At 35.7% G+C, this 23,152-nt stretch overlaps 1 protein-coding gene across 5 annotated transcripts in view; it reads right to left on the bottom strand.

The window, feature by feature from the left end:
- NKAIN3 (sodium/potassium transporting ATPase interacting 3) overlaps nt 1-23,152 on the bottom strand; it is a 705,418-nt gene that overhangs the window by 385,987 nt on the left and 296,279 nt on the right. For all 5 annotated transcript variants that reach the window (XM_031669583.1, XM_021942373.2, XM_021942370.2 and 2 more), the window contains one exon: nt 3,332-3,469. In XM_031669583.1, coding sequence (XP_031525443.1) covers nt 3,332-3,469 — 138 coding nt within the window. The remainder of the gene's footprint in view (nt 1-3,331; nt 3,470-23,152) is intronic.

The raw sequence follows: 23,152 nt of genomic DNA, 5'->3' as shown, positions 1-23,152 counted from the left end.
GTGACAGCAGTTTCATCATGGGTGCACTCTGTGAACTAGTAGGGCAAAAGGAAAAGTAATCAATAAATATGTACTGAGCACTAATTACGTTCTATGCTCTCAAAGAACATTTTGCCCAGAAGACATAAACATGAACAAATTATAAAATATACTCAAGACACACTAGAGGTGAAGGAGCAGAGAGCGATTCACCATTAACGTGTATGGAAGAAGGTATCCATGAGAGACTGAGGAAATATTGCTAGACCAGGACACAAACACCAGGCAAGGCTACCAGAGCACGAGGCTGGTGAGGCAGGTGCAGCAGGAGGCCCATGACACTGAGGTGTGCAGACTCTCAGCCCTCCTGGGTCACCACACCTGGCTCAGGCCCTCCCCCAGACCTTGCCCCACTGCTGGTCTCATTCCTCTCCACTGCCATTTACTCACTTCTAGAGAGTCCCAGAACCTGCAACTCCTCACTCTTTACATGGTTAGTGCCTGCAGAGCAGGGCCTCTGACATTTGAATTCTTTCCTATTTTTCCAAACTTAGCACAGTATAGGTCCTCAATAGATGCTTAATGAATAAATCAGAACTGCTGTGATACTCCCCCTTCTATGGGCCCTGTGGTGCCTCTGACCCAGACCCCCCCCCCGTTCACTCCATTCTTCCCTTGTGGACTCACTCTCATACTTGCACTGCAGACCTCAGTTCTCAGCTCCCTGCAGGGTGCCTAACTCCACTGCCCTGCTGCAGGCAGATACCCCATTAGACATCTCATGGCATAGTGTGCTCCTTCATATGTGTTGCAATTTAACATTTATGTGGACAATTGTTTGATAAAGGCACACCTCTCTTCACTGCACGATAAGGTAAGCACCCAGGAGGACAGAGAATATGTCAGTCTGTTTTTGCTCACCGGTATAGCCCACACTTAACACAGTGCCAAACATAGGGTAGAAGCTCAATAATTATCTTCTGAATTAAAAAGTGAATGAAAAAATGGAGAAAGAAAGTTAGAAAACAAAGAAGTGAGTAAAGGAAGAGGATGGAGAGAGGAAGGGGAGAAGGAAGGAAGGAAGGAAGGAAGGAAAGAAGGAAGGAGGGAGGGAGAGAAGGAGGGAGGGAGGAAAGAAGGGAGGAAAGGAGTGAGTGAGGATGGGTGGGAGGGAGGAAGGAGAAAAGGAAAGAGGGAAGGAAGGAAAGAAGGGAGGAAGGGAGGAAGGGTAGAAGGAAGGGAGGGAGGATGGGTGGGAGAAGAGGGAGGGAAGAAGGAAGGAAAGAAGGAAGGGAGGGAGAGAGGGATGGAGGGAGGGAGGGAGGTGAGGGGACAAAGGAAGAAAAAAAGGAAGAATAGTTAGACATGAGTTTGGTCAAGTACATCAGGCAAGAATATTCTTAGATCTTACCCAGTTAAGGACCCAGTGGCGGTTTTAGGCCAGTAATTTAAGAAAAGCACAAAGAGCAAATTGGAAGGGAGAAAGGTGGAAAATAAGAGGCAAAGTCCACCCGTAGAAGAGAGAAGACATAAGCCTCAACCAAGGCAGCAGTTATGTGAATAGTGCATAGGGTTAACATTTAGAGGGTAAAATCAACAGGACTAGATGTCACTGGTGTTTACCTACAGCTTCATTCTCTGGAAGTCAACTATGGTTTCAAAGCCACAAGGTATTTTGTTTCTCAGCAGAACACCAACATCATAAAACAAAAATCTGTAATGAGTAAAATTGCTCTATATTCATAGTAACAAATTAGAACACATTTAGAATTCAATAATAGCTTGATTATGCATGATATGAAAGCATCTTAGGCCGCAAGTCCAACTCCATGAAACCCCCTTCTAGGAGATCATGCAGTTACTTAGCAGAGGCTATCTTTATTTACTTATTTATTTTATTTTATTTTTTTGAGACAGGGTTTCTCTTTGTCGCCCAGACTGGAGCAGAGTGGCATGATCATGTCTCACTGCAGTCTTGATCTCCTGGGTTCAAGCGATCCTCCTGCCTCAGCCCCCTGAGTAGCTGGGACCACAGGCGCCCCAATGTCTGGCTACTTTTTGTAGTTTTTGTAAACACAAGATTTCTATTTAAAAAACCCCAGCTGCTCTTGAACTCTTGAGCTCAAGCAATCCTCCTGCCTCAGCTTCCCAAAGTGCTGGGACTATAGGTGTGAGTCACCATACCTGGCTGAGGCTATCTCTAAGAGAAGGAAAGTAAAGCAGAAATTGCTTAGCCCCTGCAGCAAATTGAGAGCCATCAAATGCTCCCAAGGCCATTTGAATGCAGTCTATTCAGTTACCTACACCTCTGTGAAATGGTGAAAGAAATAAAAAAGACAAGTTTAAAAATCAAAATAGAGGATGGATGCATTTAACAGAGAAAAATAATAACTTTATTATTTTCCACAGGTAGAATTAGATTATGTCAAAATGGAAAGATGGCATGTTTTTAAGTCTATGATTTTCTTCTAGTGAGGCAATGTCAGTGTATCCCAGGAAAATACCCAGTAATTCTACTGAACACTGTATCTTTACACAGGCTTAATGTACATTTTATAGTATGTTACTCCAATTTAAAACAATTATATATGCTTATTATTTCTCACAACCTTCTCACATGTGTAGCCTACATTAATGCCTTCTTTTTATGTTATAGAAAAGACAAGTAATTACTGTGAATAGCTTTCATTAGACTGTGGGTCACGGCATACACCTCATTAAACTGTCCTATAATGGAGTGTGTGCTGACCATGTTTTGGATATCTGTTTCAAATTTATCTTGACAAATGGAGAAATATTCAATATCAACCAGTATTCAATACATTAGGGATGTGTACGAAATATCCATCCATACATGCACTTGTAATGTCCTAAATCAATTAAAATTAAAATATATTATTGTTTTCAGTGATTAAACAATTATGCTAGACAGATTTGCTTTTTGGAGTTAGTGACAAATGTCAGTGAAATTGACATTTCAGTCAATTGATAAATTAATACCCTAATAGTTAATGTACATTGCATCTAACTATTCTATAACCAAGACAATAAGCAGACCTCCTACTGTATCCAAAGCCTATTTTGAATTTCTATGTAAAAATTGAATTCAGTTACATTGTGAGGGACACCATGTCATCATACACTTTTGAGCATGTGGCTTTGATCTTACTGTACAACATTCATTACGTTGTATTTTCCACAGATAATCACTTCTGAACAAAATTTAATATTTGAGGACTAGAAAAGCAATGCCAAATTATATCAGAAGGGGCCACTTAGAAATATTTTATTTCTATTCTTATAGAAATGTTGCATTGTTTATATGAGGAGAAATGATAAAAATAAGACTTACCACCATTATGTATCGAGGTCTGTACTGAATGGTTCCAAACAAACCCAATATGACAACTATTATGTGCAGAAAATTTCCAAGAATAGGAGCCCACTGGAAACCAAGGAAGTCAAAGATCTGCCTCTCTAATGCTGAGATCTACAACAACAACAAGAACAAAAATAAAGTTCATTAGTGTCTAATCCAAGCATCATCACGTTATTTTAATCTTTATCTCATGGCTGGAGGAATCTGCATATTCAACTTCAATCGCACTTTTTGTCACCATTATTATTAGAATTTTCATTCTTATTTCATGTGCTGTTTTCTGCACCTTCTCTCAGAAACTATACTAAGATAGTTTTGAGCATTATAACTTCAAGTATAAATAGATTTTAAATCTATCTGGAGAGTTAGAGATACACTTCTTAAATCATTTTCTACAGTAGAAATTCCAGACAGATTTTTTAATGTTTTAAGTTCATCATTTTTATTTTTATATTAAAAGTTATGTTTAATTATTAGGGGTACATGATATATATATATTTATGGGGTACATGTGATGTCTTAATATAGACATACATATGTAATAATCACAGCAGGATAATTACAGTATCCATCACCTCAAACATTCCTCTTTTCTTTTTGTTAGGAACATTCCAATTCCACTATTTTAATTGTTTAAAAATGTGTGATAAATTATTGTTGACTATAATCACCCCATTGTACTATCAAATACTGGATATTATTCATTCTATCTACCTCTATTTTTGCATTTATTAACCATCCTCATTTTATCTTCTTCTCCCCTTCCCAGCCTCTGGTAACCATCATTCTACTCTCTATCTCCATGAGCTCAATTGTTTCAAATTTTTGCTCCCACAAATGAGTGAGAGCATGTGAAGTTTGTCTTTCTGTGATTGGCTTATTTCATATCATTATTTTTAGTAAAACAATTGGCTTAGTATAACATCATTGGATCAAAAAGAACTCCGGGCTTGCGACACTAGAACTAGTGTAATTTTGGAAAACAAACAAAAAACGAAAACTCCTGCCTATCCCCGCTTTCCTGTGTGAAATATACATTAGCCAAATCTGTTCTCTTTCTTTTCCTTTCCTTAGATTGCCAATGCTGATAATGACTAACTACCTGTTCAAAACGAAGCTTCCTCATTTACTTACTCTGGGCTCAAGACTCTGATCTAAAACTAGAGTTAAACCCTTTGAATTGCATTTTATTGAGATCATATACTGACAAGAAAATTCATCTTGGATTAGATAGCATCCTTTTAGAATACCAAACAGAAATTATGAGGTCATTACAATTTTAGACATGCCACAGTTTATTATAATTGTATTACATACATCTTGACATTTTAAAACAATTATAAAATGTGTCAATATATACACAACCATTTATGATGAAACAGATGCATTTCATATGGTCCAGTGAATACCAAAAATGCCATTATCGTGTTCTAACAGTATTTCTTGTATTCTACATTGAAAAATTTTACAATATCACCTGCTGTATTTGGTCACGAATCATTACACATTTCAGGCATTTTTCTAGTTTTGTATTGATAAAATAGTAATTCTAATAAAATGATCCAGTGATTAGCCATACTGATGGCACTGGAAACTGTAGCTTTGAAAAGAAATTGGCACCCTAGGTATTTTTCTAGTTATGTGACAGGTGTATGCTTGAATAGCTTTAATTTTCTTGGACATAAAGAAATGTCCTCTATCCAGTAAGCTGAATTTACCCTGGTCAAGATTTGCCTTCAGCAAGCTGTGGAGGAAAAGAGAAGAGAGCGAACGCCTAAAGAAAACCACACCAGATCCACATTCATTTCACGGGTATTTCCTGATCATGGCGTGATATGATACAGGATGCATTCAGGATTCATCTCCTGAATCCATAAATGTTCAGAAATGGTTACAATGCAAAATATCAGAGTAAGGAAAGAAGCAGCAGCACAGTGTTTTTTACTTCCTGCTTGTCTCTGCTTGTGACTCTAATTAGTCCCTAGGAACCTTTCTCTAAAAATTAGTTCCTGGGAATCTTTCTATGCAGCATTTTATTTATTGGCCCATCAGTGATACAAATATGTATTTTTTAAATGTCCAAACATAATTAAATACTAAAAAAAAGAAAGAAAGAAAGAAAAAAAAAGAAACCCTGAAGAGCAGCTGCAGGCCATTCATTCTGAAAAACAACGCTATTTCAAAGCAGTTGTGCATGACAAAAACCTTTAAGGTGAACTTTCAAAGAGAAAAACTCATTTTCTTTTCTGTCAGTAGATGCATGGATACCATTCTCTTTTATGATATTAAAGAAAACACAGGTAATGAAAGAGAAGCCAAATTAATGCCACTTATGATAAAATATGCATTTTATATTCAAGGCACGCTCTCTATTTATTAATATTTATTCCCTGAGAACTTAAAAAAATGAATTGAGGTGGGAAGAAATAAGAGTACAAATAAAAAGACATGAAAAACAGAGAAGGGAGCATATCGAGAATATGGAGAAGGGCAGCTGTAACAACTATACAAACTGTGAAAACTAGATTTGATTATTACAAATTTGAAAAGTTAACTAACAACAACAAAGACTTCAAAAATAAACAAAATACCATTGTATTTTTTACCTAATTATTCTATTTAACTCGCATTTTGGTTATTTAGCCATTTGGTTTACTGGCTAGTATTTTCTCTCTAAATGTCATAATCTCTAGAGACACAACTTTTTGCCCTTGACTGTGATGTTTATAATAATGACCCAGAGACCCCAAATAAGATGAAATTATATCCAAGTTGCTTTGTTAAGTTGGAAAATGGATGACTGTTCTTTAGAAGTATCTCTGTTAAAATGACTCTAATTTGTGGTGTTGGGGAGATGCTGGCCTTGGTTGGGGGGTGGGAAGGAGGCATCTCTTCCCCATTCTATGGTCAGTGACCTCAAGTTGGGAACTTGATGTCTGTCATGATGGGAATATTTGCAAAATGAAAATCAGAAAATGCTAAAAATTAGAATTAGTTTATATGTATGTTTCGAGAACCAATGTTAAACTTTTACCTGCACACCACTGAATATGGCACCTAGAAAACAGTCGTTGTGATTCAGAACAGCTGTGGAAGGAAGTCACTAAATTGTAATCTAGCATAAATAGAAAGCAACCAGTCCAGATGAGGGCAGAAGGGTAGAGGACTGAAAGTGGATATATGTAGAGATGCCCAAGTGAAGAGAATGAATGAGACTTTTACAGAACTTGAGTTTAAATAAAAGTAGAGAAATAAAGAAAATATAAAGGCAGTAAGATGCTCCAGAGACTGTGAAATCAACTGACCTAAAGGAAAACGCATCATTTGCCCATGTTTTGATCAGATAATTAGATTTTTTAATAGAGATGTTTGAGTTCCTTATATAATTTGAATTATTAACCTGTTGTCAGATGGGTAGTTTGCAATTTTTTTCTCCCATTCCGTGGGTTGTCCCCCCACTTTGTTGATTGTTTGCTATGCTGTACAGAAGCTTTTTAACTCGATGTGATCCCATTTGTCAATTTTTGGTTTGGTTGCCTGTGCTCGTGGGATATTATTAAAGAAATCTTTGCCCAGTCCAATGTTCTGGAGAGTTTCCCCAGTGTTTTCTTCTAGTAGTTTTATAGTTTGAGATCTTAGACTTAGGCCTTAAATCTATTTTGATTTAATTTTTGAATATGTCAAGAGATAGGAGTCCAGTTTCATTCTTCTGCATATGGATATTCAGTTTTCCCAAACCCATTTATTGAAAAGATCGTCCTTTCCCCGATTTATGGTTTTAGCATCTTTGCCAAAAATGAGTTCACTTTAGATATATTAATTTACTTCTGGGTTCTGTATGCTGTTCCATTAATCTATGTGTCTGTTTTTATGCCAGTGCCATGCTGTTTCAGTTACTATAGCTCTGTAGTATAATTTGAAGTCAGGTAATGTGATTCCTACAATTTTGTTATTTTTGTTAAGGATAGCTTTGGATGTTCTGGGTCTTTTGTGATTACATATACATTTTAAGATTGTTTTTTCTATTTCTGAAAGAGAGCACATCAAATCTGTGGATTGCCTTGGGTAGTGTGGACATTTTAACAGTATTGATTCTTTCAATCCATAAACATGGAATATCTTTCCTTTTTTTGGTGTCCTCTTAAAATTTCTTTCATAAATGTTTTATAGTTTTTATTGCAGAGATCTTTTACTTTTTTGGTTAATTCCTAGGGATTTAATTTTATTTGTAGCTATTATAAATGGGATTACTTTCTGGGTTTCTTTTTTAGATTGTTTGCTGTTGGCATACAGAAATGCTACTGATTTTTGCATGTTGATTTTGTATCCTGCAACTTTACTAAATTTGCTCATCAGTTTTTATATTTTTGGTGGAGCCTATAGGTTTTCCCAAATATAAAATCATACATCTGCAAACAAGGCTAATTTGACTTCTTCCTTCCCAATTTGATTCCCTTTATTTCTTTCTCTTATCTGATTGCTCCAGTTAGTACTTCTGGTACTATGCTGAATAACAGTAATGAAAGTGGGCATCCTTGTTGAGTTCCAGGTTTTAGAGGAAACACTTTCAGTTTCTCCCCATTCAGTATGATAGCTGTGGGTCTGTTGTATATGGCTTTTATTTGTTGAGGTAATTCCTTCTATACGTAGTATTTTTTAAAGGTTTTTTTTTTTTTTTTTTATCATGAAGGGATGTTGAATTTTATCAAACACCTTTTCAGCATTAATTGAAATGATCACATGGTCTTTGAGTTACTTCCCAAAGAAGACATATAAATGGCCAACAGGTATATAAAAAGGTGGTCAACATTACTGCTCATCAGAGAAATGCAAACCAAAACTACAATAAGATATGATCTCACCCCAGTTAAAATGGATTATATCCAAAAGACAGGCAATAGCAAATGCTGTTTTACAGGAAACACTTTCAATTTCTCCTGATTCAGTATGATAGCTGTGGGTCTGTTGTATATGGCTTTTATTTGTTGAGGTAATTCCTTCCATACCTAGATTTTTTAAAGGTTTTTTTTTTTTTTTTTTTAAATCATGAAGGGATGTTGAATTTTATCAAACACCTTTTCAGCATTAATTGAAATGATCATATGGTTTTTGAGTTACTTCTCAAAAGAAGACATAAATGGCCAACAGGTATATAAAAAGGTGGTCAACATTACTGCTCATCAGAGAAATGCAAACCAAAATTACAATAAGATATGATCTCACCCCAGTTAAAATGGATTGTATCCAAAAGACAGGCAATAGCAAATGCTGGTAAGGGTGTAGAGAAAAGGGAAACCCTGTATACTGTTGGTGGAAATTTAAATAATTACAACCCACTATGGAGAACAGTTTGAATTTATTTCTAGGTTCTCTAGGCTATTCCATTAATCTATGTGTTATTTTTATGTCAGTGCCATGCTGTTTCAGTTACTATAGCTCTGTAGTATAATTTGAAGTCAGGTAATGTGATTCGTCCAATTTTGTTATTTTTGTTAAAATAAACTAAATAAAATAAACTCAAAAAACTAAAAATAGTGCTACCATATGATCCCACAATCTCACTTATAGGTTTACAACCAAAAGAAAGGAAATCAGTATATCAAAGTGATCTGTGTACTTCCATGTATATTGCAGCACTATTCACAATAGCCAAGATTTAGAAGCAATGTCTGTTGATTAACAGTTAAAAGGATACAGAAAATGTGGCACATATACACAATGGAGTACTATTCAACCATAAAAAGAATAAGATCCTGTCATTTGTATCCTGTCATTTGCCAGAGCATGGATGGAAATAGAGGTCATTATGTTAAGTGAAATAAACCAGGCGCAGAAAAACAAACTTCACATGTTCTCACTTACTTGTGGATCTAAAAATAAAAACAATTGAACTCATGAAGACAGACAGCGGAGTGATAGTTACCAGAGGCTGAGAAAGGTAGTGGGGGTTGGAGGAAGTGGAGAGATTAATGAGTACCAAAAAAAAAAAAATAATAAAAATAAAAAAAAATAGAAAGTATGAACAAGGTCTAGTATTTGATAATACAACAGTGTGACTCTATAAATAATTTAATTGTACATTTTAAGATAGCCAAAAAAGTATAATTAGATTTTTTGTAACACCAAGAATGAATGCTTGAAATGATGGATACCCCATTTATCTTCATGTGATTATCACACATTTCAAGTCTTTATCATAAAATCATATGTGCCCCATAAGTATATACACCTACTATGTACCCACAAAATTAAAAATTAAAAGCTTAAGGAGAATGAACACATAAAATAAAACTTGAAAATCTTAGATACTTAAAAAAAGAACAATGCAATTATTTCTAAAAGAAAGCAAAGGTAGGTAAGAATCTGTATACTATAAAGAATAGGATGAAAATAAATATCTTTTATTAAAAAGTTACAAAGTAAAGGCAATCAGGATCTTAATAAAAAGGAAGAAAAGAAGGCAGGAAAGAAAAAAGGAGGGGAGGAGGGAAGTAAGAAGGAAAAGAAACCAAATCAGATACATAAGGAAAGCATGGTTCAAAAATATCAAAAAATTAAAATGGGGCATGATTTTAACGTAAATCTGAAGAAACCATCGAAATAGCCTTGTTGAGTGGCACAACACAGGAAACATTGAAGCTGCAATTGAGGAATGAAACCCTAGATCATGCTAGGTGCTGCATGAAAAATATTCCACAGTCATTATAACTGTTGTATTAGATTATACCTTTAAGAATCAAATTGTAAAAAACTTGAAAGTCTTCAGTAGGGTTACTGAACAAAATATTAGTGTTATTTGACCGTATAAAGTATATCTAAGAGAGATTGGGATAGTCTGAATGCTATGTGTCTATATTTTGTATGTCATGGCAAGGAGGAAAAGGCGTGTTTTAAAATTCTTCCTGCAGGGCCAGGTGTTTTCTTATGAGGCTCCGAGGTGAAAATAACATTTCCTGCAAGTCTATGAATCATTAGCCATGCCCCACATTAACCATCTATACTCCCAGTAAGGCAAGAAATGTCCCTGCTTGCTTATTTCATGCTCAAGCAATGGATATAGAGACAAATAGGAGTGCCTTTAAAATACAATGTTTCTTATTGATACATTGATATGTTTTGACTTTGTGTCCATATGCAAATCTAATCTTGTAGCTCCCATATTCCCACGTTGTCGGAGGAACCCAGTGGGAGATGATTGAATCATGGGGACAGGTCTTTCCTGTGCTTTTCTCATGATAGTGAATAAGTCTCATGAGATCTGATGGTTTTAAAAAGGGGAGGTTCCCTACATAAACTCTCTTCTCTTGTCTGCCACCAAATGAAATGTGCCATTCACCTTCTGCCATGATTGTGAGGCCTCCCCAGCCATGTGGAACTAGAAATCCAATAAACCTTTTACCTCTATAAATTGCCCAGTCTCAGGTATGTCTTTATCAGCAGTGTGAAAACAGACTAATATAGTAAATTACTACCAGTAGAGTGAGGCGTTGCTGAAAATATACACCAAAATGTGGAAGTGACTTTAAAACTAGGCAAGAGGCAGAGGTTGGAACAGTTTGGGGTGCTCAAAAGAAGACAGAAAGATGTGGGAAAGTTTGGAACTTCCTAGAGACTTGTTGAATGGCTTTGACAAAAATACTGATAGTGATATGAACAACAAAGTCCAGGCTAAGGTGGTCTCAGAAGGAGATGTGGAACTTGTTGGGAACTGGAACAAAGGTGACTCTTGTTATGTTTAAGCAAAGAGACTGGCAGCATTTTGTCCCTTTGAACTTGAGAAAGAAGATTTAGGCTATCTGGTGGAAGAAATTTCGAAGCAGCAAAGCATTCAAGAGGTGACTTGGGTGCTGTTAAAGCCATTCAGTTTTGAAAGGGAAATAGAGCATAGAAGTTTGGAAAATCTGCAGCCTGACAAGGTGAGAGAAAAGAAAATCCCATTTTCTGTGGTGAAATTCAAACTAGCTACATAAATTTGCATAAGTAACGAAGGGGCCAATGTTAATCCTCAAGACAATGGGGAAAATGTCTCTGGGGCATGTCAGAGGCCTTCATGGCAGCCCTCCAATCACAGGCCCAGAGGCCTAAGAGGAAAAAGTGGTTTCATGGGCTGGTCCAGGGTTCCTATGCTGTGTGCAGTCTAGGCATTTGGTGCCCTATGTCCCAGATGTTCCAGCTGTGGTGAAAGGAGCCAACATATAGCTCGAGACAAGACTTTACAGGGTGCGAAACCCAAGACTTGACAGCTTCCATGTGGTGTTGAGCCTGTGGGTGCACAAAAGTCTAAGAATTCGGGTTTGGGAACCTCTGTCTGGATTTCAGAAGATTTATGGAAATGCCTGAATGCCCAATAGAAATTTGCTGCAGGGGCGGGGCCCTCATGGAGATCCTCTGCTAGGGCAGTGTGGAAGGGAAATGTGGGGTTGGAGCTCTCATGAAGAGTCCCCACTGGGTTGCTACCTAATGGAGTTGTGAGAAGACGGTCACCACCCTCCAGACCCCAGAATGGTAGATCCACCGACAGCTTTCACTGTGTGCCTGGAAAAGTTGCAGACACTCAATAGCAGTCCATGAAAGCAGCTGGGAGGGAGGATGTACCCTGCGAAGCCACAGAGGTAGAGCTGTCCAAGACTATGGCAACCAACCTCATGACTGCCCATCATGGTGAAACCCCTTGTCTACTAAAAATACAAAAATTAGCCAGGCATGGCGACTCATTCCTGTAGTCCCAGCTACTTGGGAGGCTGAGGCAGGAGAATCACTTAAACCTGGGAGGCAGAGGTTGCAGTGAGTCGAGATTGCAACACTGCACTCCAGTCTGGGCAGTAGAGTGAGACTGTCTGAAAAAAAAAATAAAACCTGCTTCAATAACCCAAGACTTATTTGAAATGGCCTAGGAAATACCAATTTAGCTAATAAGAATGATATTTAGAGCTTTTAAATCGCACTTTAAGGAAAGAGTTGATTCTTCATGTTTATGAAATATTTATCACATGAATTCCTAGGCTAGAGATTACACACAAGAGAGTAGCAGTCACACAATATGCTTTAATTTATTTTGTGAAACTATGGTTTGATCAAATGCTTTCATATGATTCTGCCAATATGTGTGACCCTGTTTTAATCTTTTTCATTATGTCTACCTTTAGTAAACAGGGGAGAAAATCCAAGTGGAATGAGAGTAAAAGGCAGCTCACTTTGAGTGGCCTGAATGGTCATTAGTGCTTATGTAGGTAGGAGAGGTGGAACTGCACATGCTCAGAGAAAGAGTACTTTCCTTAATGTCAAGTGTGATTGTCTAGGATGTTCCTCGAACTAGCTCTTCTAAGTGAAAGAATTGTCTCCAGAACATTTGAAAAGGCTACTTGAATTCTGTTTATGTACATTTTAGGCCCTATATCTCAAGAAGTGAAATGGGGATTTCCTATCCTTAAAATTCAATAATAAAGATGTGAACTACTTTGCCAGGTAAACAATATGGGATCTCAGAAAACAGTTACATGTTATGCGGCAAGTCTATTTTATTTTAGGAGATAAGGAACTGTGGATCACACCTTAAGGAAAGTTTTCTATTAAAAGAGGAATGAATATTACATTGCAAATAGACAGATTTATGGAAGCTGATGAACTGAAAAAGTGCATGTGAAGGACATCTATGTATCACACATTCACTTAGGAAAGTCTTTTGTTTTCCTTGTGCACTGATTCAGCATATCAACTGGCAGAGTGAAAACGATTTCTCAAATTTTTCAATATGTCAGAAAGAGGCCAATACATTAAAGAAATGTTCTAAAGCCTACAAAGTAGTAATACTATGGATACGACAATATTTGTCACTTTAATTTTTTATATTTATTAATCTAATCTGATACTATCCCTACTGGATATAGGAAGATATTCAGAATGATCAACTAATTAACCTCAGAGCTGGGACCTAGTCTCTTTATGCTCTGACAATACCACTCTGAAATCATGTAATCAAAATGCACACTGTTTAATGAGGTTAAATTCAGAAATTAGCTTTATAATAAAATGTAGGAAAAAATACAGGACACATGATGCTGTGTTTTGCGATTTAGCCCTCTTTCTTCTCCACCCCACCCATATCTAGGTGGGGCAATTTCTTGCTCAAGCGTTTATAAGAGGCAAGTTGCACTTTTCAGAAACTTATTAGCTGTGCTATCTTAGTCAACCTTCAATTTATCAAAAGTAGGTAAGAGTAATCTTCAATTTGATATACACATCAAAAACATAGATGACATTCAATAAGTAGAAAGAGTAGTGTATTTATTTCCTGTTGCTATTTCAGTACTCTAACAAATTACCAAAACTTATATTACTTTATTGTGTTACTTTATAATCTTTTTACTTTATAATATTACATTACTTTATTATCTTTTGTAGTCCAGAATCTGAAACAGGTCTCAATGGGCTAAAATCAAGGAATCAGAAGGGCTGCATTCCTTCTGGAGTCCATAGGGGAGACTTCCTTTTTTTAAATTTTCCAGCTTCTAGAAGCTCCCCACATCCCTTGGCGGGCGTCCCTCTTCCACCATCTTCAAAGCCAGTCACAGTAGGCTGAGTCCTCATGCTACCATTATTCTGTTCCTTCTCACCTGTCTCCTTCTTCCACCTATAAAGATCTTTATAATTACATTGAGCCCTTCTGTATAATTTAGGAAAACTTAATTTCAATAACAGCTAAATGCTTAATTCCATCTGTGACGTGCATTCTCCTTTGCCATGTAAAGTAAAATATCAACACATTTCAGTGATTGGGACATGGACATCTTTGGGACCAATATTCTGCCTACCACGCCATTTCTTCTTGCTCTGTCAATTCGGAGTTCCCTTGTTAATGGTACCCTGTCTGCTAGTGGGCATGTATACACGTCTCAGCCCAGCCCTGACCAGTCTAAGAGGAATCTTGAGTCTCTCTTTTTCTTCTCCCAACTCCAGAAAACCACATCTGAGCTAATATTGCTGTCTGTTCCACTTCTTCTACGACCAACCCCATTACTGAGGTGATCAGGACTTCTCCCACACCATCCTGAATCCACTGGAAGGTTTCGTTCCAGAAAAATTCATTGAAGCAGCATTATAATTTGAAATTTGTAATATAGGTATAAGAATTTTGATGTAAAGAAATGTAACCTTAACTGTACAAAAGTACATATACAGCTATATCCACAAGGCATAATAGAAAGGAAAAGATAAAGATTTCCAGTATATATCCTAGAGTATATATATATCCTATATACTACTAATACCCCATTTGAGATTAAAATATTATGAATAAGTTCCTTTTCTTGCCTAGATAAATAACTTTCATGTCTATAATAAGAAAATTCATTTGAGCTATGTATAGTGATAATTAATGATCAACAGTAACATTCAGCACTTATGCAGCGATTTTTATTTTCAAACAGCTGTACTGGCATTCATCAAATTCAATATACTTTGACTCTTTAAAGATGAATCAACTGAAAAAAAAGTTGGAGCTGGTGTCTCTGGAGTCCAGAGTATGGTATGTTTTGTGGTGGCAGGGATTATGAAAACTGCATGATAACAGATGACTAGATGAAGAGAAAGGTTTTACGTATACGATTAATGTAATGTGGAAAGATTGCGATGCAAGCACAAAACATTTTAAAAAATACTTCTGCTCCAACCATTAGAATATAATTCATTATTTCCTTTTAGATTCAGTTTTATAAACATGAAGCCATTAATGAATTTTTTTCTTTCTTTTGTTCACTCATTAATTTATTCAACAACCATCATTTAACAATTATTAGGTAAGCACTAGCAGTACAAAGGTGAATGGCAGAATTCTTAGTTGGAGGAGCTAGTTCTTACTCTGGTGGAGAAGATAGGCATAGAGTAAATCATTATAATAAAATATTATATATCCTATAGTAAATGGGTGTCCAAAGAGCCAAAGGAACACAGAAAAAAGGTGTTTAACTTCTGCCTGACAAGACAAGCATATTCAAGACACCTTTACAAAGAGGCTGCTGTTGAACACTATTCTCAAGGCATGGTCAAAGGTATTCCAGAAGAAAAGGGTGGGGGCAGAATAATTAAAGCTAAAGGTAGAACAAAGCATTTCCATAAGCCGTGCAATGTCTCATGTGCCTCTGAAATAAACACCTTAAAAACAGAGATAGCCTCTGCCTGAAAAGGATGATGGATTGACTTGGGATTTTTTGACTCTACAGTGGTGCAAAAGCAACAAGCATTCACAGAAAGTGTACTTTGAGTACCTATACAACCATTGTTTTTCATTTATAGTATAGATATTCAATACATTACAGGATATTCAATACTTTATTATAAAATAAACTTTGTGTTAGGTTATTTTGCCCAATTGTAGGGTAATTTAAGTGTCTAATGTGAGCACATTTAAGGGAGGCTAGGATAAGTTATACCACTCAGTAGGTTCGGTTTGGTGTGTTAAATGCATTTTTGACTTTCAATATATTCAATTTACAATGGGTTTATCAGGACATAACCCCAACACAAGTGAAGTAGTATCTATATTCAATTTTAGTTTCACTAACTTTAAATCCACTTTCAAGTCTTTTTCTTAATTGCACAAGTTGTAGAGGCAACATTATGTAGTGGTAGATATTCAGACTCTTGGTCCACACCATTTGGTTTCAAATCCTGGCTCTGCCATTTGTACTGACATGTGATCCTGAGCAACATCCTTAAACTCTGTGCCTTGGTTCCTCCTCTGTATAATCAGGAAAATAATAGCAACTTTAGTTGTTGTTTTGGTAATGAAATGAGTTAATATGTATAAGGCATTTAAATCTATGCCTGGTGCTCTCCCTCACACACACACACACACGTATGCCTATGTATACATATATACATACACATATGTTGGTACATACATACATATGGACATATTTGGTCTTATACAATGATACAAAAATGATGTTTATAATGGAAGTGATTAGAAATTAAAAGTCTGATATTATAGGATAATAAAAGTACATGTTGATATATCAAAAAAATTACATGCTCATAAAATAATGTATATCCAAGATGTATTGAAATAAAAATCTGATCACAATACTTTATGTATTGTGAATACATACACAATACCTTATGTATGAAAAAATCATGTGTATGTATAATGGGATTCTACTTAATAACTTCAAATTTATATTTATTCATTGAATCAACAAATATTTTAGATCTTTCCAAGTGTATGAAATACTTGTGTAGCTATGCATATAAATCATGTATGTGTACAGTTGCGTGTATGGAAACATACAATATTAAATCCACATATCTAAGTTACCTCTGAATGGTGAAATATTGTTTGTTTAAAAATTATTGCTATTCTAAATTTTCTAAATATTTTAGCCAACAGACACAAATTATCCGTGTTAAAAAGAGATTTTCTCCGTGTGTGTGTGTTTGTGTGTCCACCCACAATAGGAAATACATTTTACGTCTTCTACCACATCATACTGAAACAAAACATCAAAAAGCAATGGTTAACTTTATTATGTGTGCCATAACCTGGTCTTTCTGTTCTATTTTATTATATTTGATTATATAATGCTAGCCCAGGCCTACTAAATTGATTTTCCAACCTAAAAATGGGCAGGTCAAGAATTGTAATTTGTATAACTCCAGTGTAGAACACATATGGTGGAAGGTGCCTCATAAGGGGAAAAGAGAAGTAAGGTGTACATGGTTAAAGACTTTGAAATTTACCTTGCAGGTACTGGGAAACCATTAAAGGATTTATTTCTTGCATAAAGAAGTTTCATAAGCAGCATTATTCTTTAAAAATACCTATGTCAGGTTTGGAGCTGTTTTGATCTTGCTCTGTAATGAGAGTGGGGAGGCAGTGGGGGTGAGGGTGGGACTCTGGCTGAGGGTAGGGAGCAACACAGAAGCTACTGCAATGAGCAGGTGATGTGGATGTGAACTCAAACTGTGGCCAAAAGGATTTAGAAGAGGGACTTTGTGTTAATATTTTAAAAATTAGTATCTAAAGGACAATTATTTGTGTGAAGTGAAGAGCAAAGTAGGTCAATTTTGCTTAAGTCTTCACACTGACCAAGAAAACTTGCTGGATGGATATTCTTACAATCATTGAAAGCAGGGAAGAAAATCACTGTTTTGAAGCGAATGTGTTTGAATCCCTGTGGAAGGTCTTACACAGCATCAGGTTACAGAGTCCAATTGTGGGACTTCTCTGTCCTTTGATTTAAGGCAAATTAAAACCTAGCGTGTATGGTTTGCCTGATGGTTGTGCACTTAAGTGCCTCAAAGCAAGGAGTTTTGAAATTCCCTGCACAGCTCGATACTAGGTTTGGAAGCTCTCTCCTCCCCATCTGTCAATGTGTGCATGGAGAAGTCAACTGTTTTCTTAATGTACATTAAACCGAATGTAATTAGAATACTTCTTACAATAGCTGTGGATTGGATACACAACATCCTGTAAAGAAACCTAAAGCCTGCTAAAAATAACTTTTGGGTTATTCACTGTGAGAGATTATTTTAATCACTGCTTCTCTCATATCAACCCAGTTAGCTTAACTAAATATAAAGAGTTTCAAGCTATGGTGCTTAACTCTGGCAAATGAGGTTCTCATAATTAAGTAAACTTTTGAAATATTTCCTTTGGTGGTACACATTTAAAAAATAATCTTACATTTTACTAACAGGTTCTTGCCAAGGGAAGGTTTTTATACTTGTTTTCAAGCAGCACCAAGAAACTGATATAGATACAAAATAAATCATGCCATAAACATTTAAAGAATGAATACTCTCATTCCTTCTCTTATACTAACTCAACAATGCTCTAGGTAAGAATGTTACAAAAAAATAGGCAAAAGGGAATAATCTGTCAATATTGCTCAAGGATATTCCTCGATCTCAAAGAGTGTGATTTCATCATTTGATTCAGATTCTAAGTATCCTTCCTCTGCCAAAAATTGTCCCAAAACCTAACTCCTCTTTCTTTTAACTCCCATGCAGAAGACGACCTTAAAAATGCAGTTATAGGCCACAAATAGCTCAAGCCAGGAATAAGGAAGCTATTTTAGCAAAAGCCCAACATGTCAATTTGTTACAGAACAGTGATTGGAGATTGAATTTCAACCCTCCAGTGGAGCCATAATGAACCTGAGAACACTAAAGTTGAACCCCTAGGATGGGTGACCCATACAGTCCTACAAACAAGCTGGCAGGAGCACAACTACCTGGCATTTAAGACTCCCACAGTGGTTTTACGTAAATGGCAACCCAGCATGAGACAACAGAAGACAGGGTTATGGGCCAAAAGTTTCTTTAAAAACCTTTCCTCATTTTTATTTGTGATAGAGACCACCTGCAAGAAATTCTTTTTAAAAGTCTCTTTAAAGTACACATTTTCAGCAAGAACTAGATACTTCATTTGGAAATGAAATTAAATGTTTCCTCTTTTAGAAAATAATATATAGAAAAAAAACCTCATACATGTGAAAGTACTTATACTATGGATAAGTGATTCTCATCTGAAAATCAGAATGTACAAGAAATGCTTAAGTAATACACAGCTGATGGTGTTAAAGTAGGTTAACACCATCAACTATTTACCTTTCTTTTTGCCTTTTTTCCTGCTACCCTACATTCATTATGTAGCAGCTTCTTGCGTACCCTATTTCTGTCCATATCCTGGGAAAAGTAAACCACTGACACTTGCAGTAAACCACTGACAATAGAATGTGTTCTTGGTTGTAGAACTAATGAAAACATTAGACACAGATAGAACTATTTCTGGTGTAACCTTGCATTTTATTTTTTTCTTCTTCACATTTATCATTAATGAAAAGCTATGACCTAACCTTGTGAAATGATCTTCATCAACTTTATGTGGGTGATTTTACTCTTCAACATCTCAAGGGACAAAGTCTTTTAAACAACTCTCAAGGGACACTCATTTCTTTTCATCACGCTCTCATACTCTGTGGACATTGGAATGTTTCTTGAAGGACCAGTAAAGGTTGATTAGCCTCTTAATTTTCAAGGTTTTTAAAGAATCTAAGTGTATAAAGAGGCTAAATAAAACAGAAGCTATCAAATGCTCTGTCTCCTGGCTTCTCTGCTAGTGACAGGGATCTAAGTGTTAAGTCCTTGACCTCTGATGCAGGTGGTCATATGGAGATACATTGTCAACATCCTGTGCTTTCATCTCAGCCTCACCCTCATTCTTGCTTCCAGTAAGAATCCATATTTATAAGTTTCTTTATAGGAATAATGCCTTTTCTGATGATTTTATAGGCAATAAGTATAATTAATTACTGTTCCATACTTTAGCTGAAAGTGTTGTTAACATTACAGAAACACATATTTACATTGCTGTGACCTATGTTTCAACAAGGCCCATATTTTAAAGTAAAATAAAGACTCATGTTTTTTATAAATCTATTTCCATTTCTGATAAAGTTAGGGGAAGAAGTGTTAGCATTTGCCCATCATTACTTTGTGGTTGGCATTACATATAGCATCTCGTTGATCCTAATTTAGAAACCCTATGAAGTGAGTATTTTTGCCCTAATTTTACAGAGATTTAAAGAAACACCTACCACAATGAAGAAACACAACTAGTGATTATTGGAACCAGCGTGAGGACCTCCTTCAGATTTTTACACCACAGTATGGCCTCTCCCCGAAGGTTTAGAGTAATTCCTACATTGCTTAAATATTTTATTAAACACATGTGGAGTTTATAAAGTGGTATATGGACATCTTTTTAATTGTGCCTCACTCATGGATTTTTAAATCTGCAGAAATAAACACAACAAAACACAGAGAAGACTTCTACCTGCAGGAAGATGTAGTAGACATGCTTTTCTATAATCCTCTTGCTAAGTACACCCAAAAACTTTAACCATCATGTATACAACAAGCATAAAATAATTCTAAAAAGTAGAGAGAAGAAGGCATAACATCTAGCAACCTGAGGAATGATGAGGTGATGATTTCCCTGGGTTTTCTTTTTGCTGCATATACCTCACATTTAGAAGAGGTAAAATTGGTAACTCAGAAATGTCAATGAGTGCAAACAAAAAAGCCCCTCGCCTCCAAATCCTTCTCTCTTTAGCCAAAAGAGCAGGAAAAGGGCAGCCTAGCAAGAGAGAAAACTTTTAGACAATAACCATTATACGCTAGTCAAACACCACATACAAACTGGCTTGGAACAAATGGGAGATTAGAGATCTTCAACAAAAAATTTTTATCATAGAAATTTATCTACTTACCATAGATAAAATATTTATCATATAAAGAGGAGTCAAAAATTGTAGAACTTGAAAATATGGTAAAAGAAATTAAAAGCTCAGTAGATAGGATCTACAACAGAAAGGATAGGACAGAGAAAAGATTCAGTGATGGCTCACGCCAGTAATCCCAGCACTTTGGGAGGCTGAGGAGGGTGGATTACCTGAGGTCAGGAGTTCAGGGCCAGTATGGCCAACATGGTGAAACCCCATCTCTAGTAAAAAATATAAAAATTAGCCAGGCGTGGTGGTGAGCACCTGTAATCTCAGCTACTTGGGAGGCTGAGACAGGAGAACTACTTGAACCCAGGAGGCGGAGGTTGTAGTGAGCTGAGATGATGCCATTGCACTCCAACCTGTGTGACAAGAGAGAAACTTCATCTCAAAAAAAAAAAAAAAAAAAAAAAAGGTTCAGTGAACTGGAAGATGAAATAATAAAAATTATACAGTATGAATAACATACAGAAAATAGGCTGAAGAAAATGAACAAAGACTGAAAGTCCTGTGGATTATAACAAAATATCTGACATTTAAGTCACTGGAATACCGGAAAGAGAGGAGAGAGGGTAAGGTTAAAAAATACTTGAGGAAATAATGGCTGAAAACTCCCCAAATTTAGCAAGATAAATAAACCTACAGATGCAAGAAGATGAGTAAACCTTGACAAGAATAAACCCAAATAAATTCATGGCAAGATATATCATAATTAAACTTCAGAAATTTAAACACAGATACATTTATATTGATAGCAGTCAAAGACAATAGCTTACTTGCAGAAGAAACAATATGAATGACAAAATATTTATCATAGAAATTATGAAAGCCAGAATGAAAAGCAAAATATTTCTCAAATCCTGGCTAAAAACATAAAGCTGTTTACCAAGTATCCTATATTCTGTGAAAATAACCTTCAGGAATGAGTAGAAATCAGGACAGTCTCAGATAAAGAAAAACTTGTTCTTGACCAAATTTGTTGCCAGCAGACTTACCCTGAAGAAAAGGCTGAAGAGAGTTCTCAAAATAGAAAGAAAATGATCAAATAAGAAATCTTGACCCAACAGAATAGCAGAAAGAATTATAGATATGGGTAAATATAGTAGGTTTTCTTTCTCCTCTTGAGCTTTCTAAATTATACGTTATGGTGGAAGCAAAATTGATAATACCATCTGTTGTGGTTCCAAATATAGGTGGAGAAAATATTTAAGACAATTATATTATAAAAATGGGGAAGTAAAGAGATGTAAAGAATAGTAAGGTACCTATACTACCCCTGAAATTGTAAAACAATAACACTGATAGGCTCTTATATGTATGCCACCATGAGAGAAACCACTAAAAAAGCTATGCATGGCGATATCCTCAAAATCACTATAGATAAATTAAAACAGTATTCTAAAAAATGTCCAAGTAACCTAAAGGAAGGCAGGGAAAGAAAGGAGAGAAATTTTACAAATGAGAAAAAACAGAAGTTGAAAACTAAAATGTTAGACCTTCGTCTTAATATGTTGAGAATCACATTAAATATAAATGGCCAAAATAAATCAATAAAACATAACTGTCAGAGTAGTTTAAAAACACTTCTGTATGTTATCTACAAAAATCTCACTTCAAATACATAGAGGCAGGTTAAAATTCAAAGGCTAAAAATGAAAGTATTATGGAAACCTTAATCAAAGGACAGCAAAAGTGGCTACATTAATATAAGAGAAAGTATAATATAGCACAAAAATTACCAATATAATCAAACTAGATCCCATTGCTTCTGCTACCCAGAAGCAGCAGAAAACATATTCTTTTCACTATTTATAAAATATATCAGATAGACCATATTTGGAGGCATAATCAAATTTCAACAAATTAAAAAGAATGGTAACTGGCAGTTTGTTCTTTGACCAAAATGGACTCAAACTAGAAATTAATAGCAGAAAGGCAAGAAACCCTCTCAAACTTTGAAACTAAACCACACACTTCTAATTAAACTATCTTCAAATAAAAAGTCTCTATAGGAAGAAAAATGCCTGGAACTGAATGAAAGCAAAAATACAACATGCTAATATTTGTGGGACATGGCTTAAAAATGTTGAGAGGGAAATTTAAAGGATAAAATAAATACATATGTTAGAAAAAGAAAAAGTTCAAATCAGTAATCTAGGCTCCCACCTGAAAAACCTAGAAAAAGAACAAAATAAACCCAAGTATGCAGGAGAAAGGAAATGGTAGAGATAAGGAGAAATCAATGAATTTGAAAACAGAAAAACAATAGAGAAAATCAATCAAAAGTCACCACCAGTAATATGTTTGTTGAGACTTGTCTTATGAATCACAATGTTAGCAATTTTCATAATTGCTCTATATGTGACTTTTAAAATGTGCATTTTTGCCCATGGATGGGTAGACCCAATATTGTGAAAATGGCCATACTGCCAAAAGAAATCTACAAATTCAATGTAATTCCCATCAAAATACCACCATCATTCTTCACAGAACTAAAAAAAAAAAAAAATCC

This window comes from Papio anubis, chromosome 8, assembly GCF_008728515.1.
Source record: "Papio anubis isolate 15944 chromosome 8, Panubis1.0, whole genome shotgun sequence".
Lineage (NCBI taxonomy): Eukaryota > Metazoa > Chordata > Mammalia > Primates > Cercopithecidae > Papio > Papio anubis.
Note: the sequence above shows the minus strand (reverse complement) of the source record. Positions and strands in the feature narration are given on the sequence as shown.